General features: G+C 34.6%; 1 protein-coding gene across 1 annotated transcript in view; it reads left to right on the top strand.

The window, feature by feature from the left end:
- SUPT3H (SPT3 homolog, SAGA and STAGA complex component) overlaps positions 1 to 5,336 on the top strand; it is a 232,164-nt gene that overhangs the window by 5,147 nt on the left and 221,681 nt on the right. Inside the window, exon 2 of the mRNA XM_035895129.1 lies at positions 5,042 to 5,136. Within this exon, the coding sequence (XP_035751022.1) occupies positions 5,042 to 5,136 (95 nt within the window). The remainder of the gene's footprint in view (positions 1 to 5,041; positions 5,137 to 5,336) is intronic.

The raw sequence follows: 5,336 nt of genomic DNA on the forward strand, positions 1-5,336 counted from the left end.
AGATGAGATGCTTATTTGTCTGGGTGGTGAAAGCTGGGCTGTGCATTGACAGCTATAAGATGAATATTTCTTTCTGGTATTCACTTTAAAATAAAGCTATCATAAGCCTCTAGTCTGTCAGGTAATAAATGGGAGCAGCAGTAGCAGATGTAATGTGTTATCCTTAGCATGAATAGTTCATGCATTCCACTTTGTGATACTTTGTTAATTAATTAAAAAATGCAAGAAAGCTGAGATTGCATCCCTAGCTTTGAACAATATTATTGTGTGCAGACCTGATGCAGATGTGTCACTGCCTGCCTGCAGATTGCTTCTAACCCTGGGTCTGGTCTGGCTGTTCCTTGAAAGTTTGTGCCTTTGCTTTATCTGCTTGTCTTTTTAAGAGGCCATGTTTAGGGAATATGGAAGTTACCTTATTGCCTCTAAACAAAGCCATTTCTGAATTATTACACAAGACGATTTTTTGGACCCGAACAGATTAGAGGATGATAAAATGAGTTTCATTATACATTTTGAATCATTAATTTGATGCAAAATATAGATCATCCATGCATTGTGCTTATTTGAGACCCGTTAGAGTGTTTCTAGTTCCAGTCTGCTTGAACAGCTCAGGAGAACTTAAGGATTTAATACTCCATTGTTTTAATTTTCAGTTATTCCATGCTATTGGGAGAGTCAGTGATCAGCAAAACAATATAAGTACTCCAGTATTTGGTTACTTTTTTTTTAAACTTTTAAATTTTTTATTTATAACTTTGAGCATACGCTTAGAAAGTCACTCTTGCATGTGTTCAACAGGGTTTATGGTTGTGTCTTTGGTTTTTAAAAGTGCACTAACAAAAATCTGTATTTCCTGTAGTTAATTAAGTTCTTACATCTCCAGTCCTAGAAGACTGTTATCTTACACTCTTGTGAGCATGTGAGGCCACGCACGCAGTAAAATACTCGGTGGTAACAGACTAGTTAATCTAATTACTCTGAAGTAGAGGGTGTGCAAACAAAAGCATTAATTTTAATTTTCTGTTAATTCATAGTTATCTTGGCTTTTATTTCCTTCCTGTTTTGTTTGGGCTTATATAAATGAAAATATGTCAGTCTTTAAATTTTTGCATGATTTCAGGTTATATGCAAAATGTATTTATGAAGGGCAAGAAAAGAGGACTGATGCAGTAACCACATTAGATGTATGTTTGGTGAATTAAGTCATCATAATAGTAAATTCTACTCTAATGTCTTATTTAATGTAAAAAATTATGCAGGGACACTGCTTTTTTGGGTAACTCAGCACCTTCTTTAGCCTGTAACAGAGACATCGGATAAAATTGGTGAAACTCCATATTTTATTTTTTTTTTTTAAACTGACCCAGTTTAGACTTGTGTCCCCCTTTTTTTTTTTCTTTTTTTTGAAGTGAAAGCTGTAGCAATATTAATGCTTGTTCTTCCTGATTGAGTTTAGATCAACTGTTGAACAGATGCATTGGACGACTGTTCTGTAGTGACTGGATGCACCCTTCTCTTAGATCCTCATGTGACATTCTGGCATTAGTGGTTAGTGAAGTATTTGAGTAATATTTCAATAGATGGAGGTGTTGACTGTGTGTGCTGTGCATGTATAAATTTTAAGACTGCTTATGTATGTCCCAAATGATATGAAATAGCTAGGAGATTTGGTGCTCTACGGTTATGGGCTAGATGTATAGCCTGATATTAAATTCAAGTTTTAGGAGCAGTAGAACTTCAGTTCTTACACGTCTCTCAACTGGATCTTGAATAAATAGGTGGGTTATACAGATGGTGTATTGACCGGACAGCCATCAATGTGAGTTAGTATTGCTTGGTAATTTCAGAGTGGATGTGGATGTGAAGGATGGCTCTGAAATGAAAGTCTGCCCAGGTGTCTTACCTTGGTGAGAGGGATGGGCCTAACCTTGAGAAATGACAGAACCTGTTTCCCTCAGTGGAGAACTCTTTTTGTGTGCAGATTCATGTGGAACAAGTACTATTTTCTGTTGTGACTCTTTAATGTAAAAGACATTGACACAACAGTAGATCCTTTCAAATATTTATACTAATGTTTATATATACCTTTTAATGTATATTTTTTAATTATACAGTTCATTGCAGTATTTTACTTGTGGGAAAAGAATCTGTAAAAGCTGGACCTATTTGGATAGGAACTCATAATTACTCGTCCAAATAGTGTTAATCAGAAGTTATCTTCTTGCTAGAGTTCATGATTAAAATATGGCATGTTGAAATAATCTGTGACCTAATCTGAACATCTGAATTCGTTTTGTAGAATATGGCAAACAGCTGCATTTCAGTTCAGAGCTAAAACAAATACAGTATATTGACCCATTGAAGATTACAGTAGGCTTTTCAGTTCCATGTTAGCTGTACTTATTGAAGAAAATTGATTTGGGAGTGCTTCTGCATGATTTTTTTTTTTTTTTTTTTAATGTCCGGAAGAAAGGAAATAGAACATACGGACGATGGGACTTTGATGTGTAAAGAAGTTAATTATCTAAACCATCAAACAAAACGTGGGCTGTGGAAGTAATTATTGTAAAGGGTCTGATGAAGCCTGACAAGCTGTTGGTTTTTTATGTCAAGAAAATGCTGTACACCTGCTTGATTTGAAAGTTAAATCATTTGGTTGCAATAGGAAGACCAAGTTTTTAGTGAAGCAGTAGCTGATAAGCTTTCAGCTCTCAAACCTACTGATTCTTACACAGATGTACAGCCCTCCATTTTTTTTTTTTAAATTAAACTGTTCTTGTCCACTTGGAGGGCAGGAACCTTACAAAAGTATTTACTCCAAAATAGGACATGTGTGAATCGCAAATGTTACGCTGTGAGGAGGCAACTATGGAATCATGTCCCATGTTTTTTGCAAATTTTGGGAGAATGCTTCATAAATTAGCAGAACAGAACCTCATGGCTAAAACAAAATGTCTGCCCTGGATTAAAAAAAAAAAAAAAAAGCCATGTGTTTTAATTGATGTAGTTAGTTGAGAAAAAAAAAAACAAACTTAAAAAACCCCTTAAGTCTTTGTATGTTATTCAGTTTTTTAAGCTTTAAGGCACATTATTATCATGTTTCAGGATTTTTTCTACAGCTGTTTTAGAAAGTATTAACTGAGATGTTCCCCTAACTACTTTCTCTAGGGTCTGTGTAAAATTGAGAATTTACAGTGTATTTATTTGTATTTAGGAATATTGATACTGTGATATTGGATATAAATACGTAGCTACTAAAATGAATTCTAATCAGTCCCAATCAAATAATGAACAGGAAAACGTATAAATTTCCAAATCTTTGGGCTGTTTCTGGGTACCGTTGCAGCTTCCTCTTCACTCCCTTCCATGTGTAGAGCTTTCCTAGAAATACTCTGTCACCTTTCTTCATGTTATAGATGGTTTTTGCTTTTTTTTAATTTTTTTTTTTTTTGAACTCGCTAATTTGGCTGTTTATATTATATGACTCTTTGGTAACTGTTGATTATGGCAGGATCCTGCCAACACTTAAGCCTGGTGTGTAACTACTCATGTGATTAAAATCAGACTTCAGTGGGAGTAAATTTGTGATTAAAGTTACACATGTGTATAAGTGCTTGCAGGATGGGGACCTAAATTAGAATCGGCTTGAAGATGAACTGAAGTCTGTGATGATCTACTTGAAAGCATTAATAAAAAAGTAAACATATCTAAATGAACAACAAAAATAAGTTTATGCATCCTTTTGCTGTTACATCATTAGCCTTTCAAAACACTAATTCTGTTGTTACTTTTTGAAAGTATCTTATGCTTTGTATTTAGAGTATTGCAAGTTTTCTTAAACCAAAGCATAATATTTATGATTGATTGCAGTGCTTTTAATGGCATTTAATCTAAGTCTGGTCATGTACTTCTAGATTGTTTTTTAGAAAGGAAATCTCTCTTAACTGTAAAATTTAAAAGTGGAGAAAGGTAGGATCCCTTTAGAGGTCTTACAGCAAAGCAAGCTATATTAACGTATGGTTCTCATTGTCATTACTACTGCTACTACTAATAATACAAGAAACGAGCAGTACAACTCGACTATTGCTTGTGTGCCGCAAACTAGAAGAGGAAGAAGTGTAGTGGGAAGAGATTCTGTTTATCAGGAGACTTCTGTAGTTTGTGCAGTTCTTTGTTAAAAAATTTCTTGAAGGGAAAAATGAAACTCCCTATTCTATATTTTTAGAGTTTTCCATAATTAAATTTTGATTTGTCAGTGTTTTAATAATAAATTATTTTTGAAAACAGAAATTATTTAAAGGCATTTGACTTACCTTTTAGTAAAGAGGAAAATACAGATATGTTAGTTAATTCATAGACTAAGAGTACAACTGTCTTGGGTTTGGTTTGAAGTTTTTAATGAGAAATTTGTATAGAAAGGCCGTAAAACATTTTGTGTAAGGATGGTACCTTTAGTCATAGAGGTATTGTGAAAGTGCTCGGGTCCCACTCTTTCTAATGCTCTTCTGTTTTGAAGACTTAAGTACTATGTGTACATAAAGCTGGTGTTTTAGAAAGGAAGCTTGCAATCTTAGGGCTCATCAAGTTTTATCTGGCTTTTTCTGAGATTCTGTTTTACTCCCCTTAGTCTCAGTGGAGACAGCATGGATGTGATTTACTAGTGAGTAGGATACCGCAGGAATAGAAAAGGATATTCTGGGTATCAAGATACTGGTATCTATGAATACCATGTATTCCAGACTAACAGTGTTTTTATCTTAATACTTTTCCATTGGTGCTGCTAGGGTGCCTCTAAATGGGTTGCTGAGATGATATTTTTAAAAATAGCCCACATTTCCAATACTTCGGTTACAGTAAACATCAACTCTCTTATGTTTTCTACAGTGTCTCAGATAGGCTTCTTTTTGCATGCAGAGTCTTTGCAAGTCTGCCCCAAAAAGCTTTTCTTCTCTTTTGAATACCTAGTGTGAAACACACATATGCTCTCTTTAGAAAAAAAATTACAAGTATTTTAAGTGCTGTTATTTCTTTGTTTACTCAGATGAGCAGCACTGTGGCTAGCCCAATGTCAACGATTGCCTCTTCAAGTGGTGGAAGAAAATCGACAAGCTTTACGCCTGAATTGCAAAGTATGATGTAAGTAATCGGTCCAAATATCTGATAATCTCTACATTTTGTGTGTGTCTTTTAGCTGGTTTCTTAGAATGTATGTATAAGGGTGATGGGGGGAAGAAGAACAGGTATTAGTGATGGAACTGCTAGTATTTTACTTCTGATTTGTAAAACATTCAGAGGTGAGTTAGATAAATAAAAAACACATGCTGTATTGAAAGGAG

The sequence above is a fragment of the Egretta garzetta genome, unplaced genomic scaffold (assembly GCF_000687185.1).
Source record: "Egretta garzetta isolate BGI_Z169 unplaced genomic scaffold, ASM68718v1 scaffold235, whole genome shotgun sequence".
Lineage (NCBI taxonomy): Eukaryota > Metazoa > Chordata > Aves > Pelecaniformes > Ardeidae > Egretta > Egretta garzetta.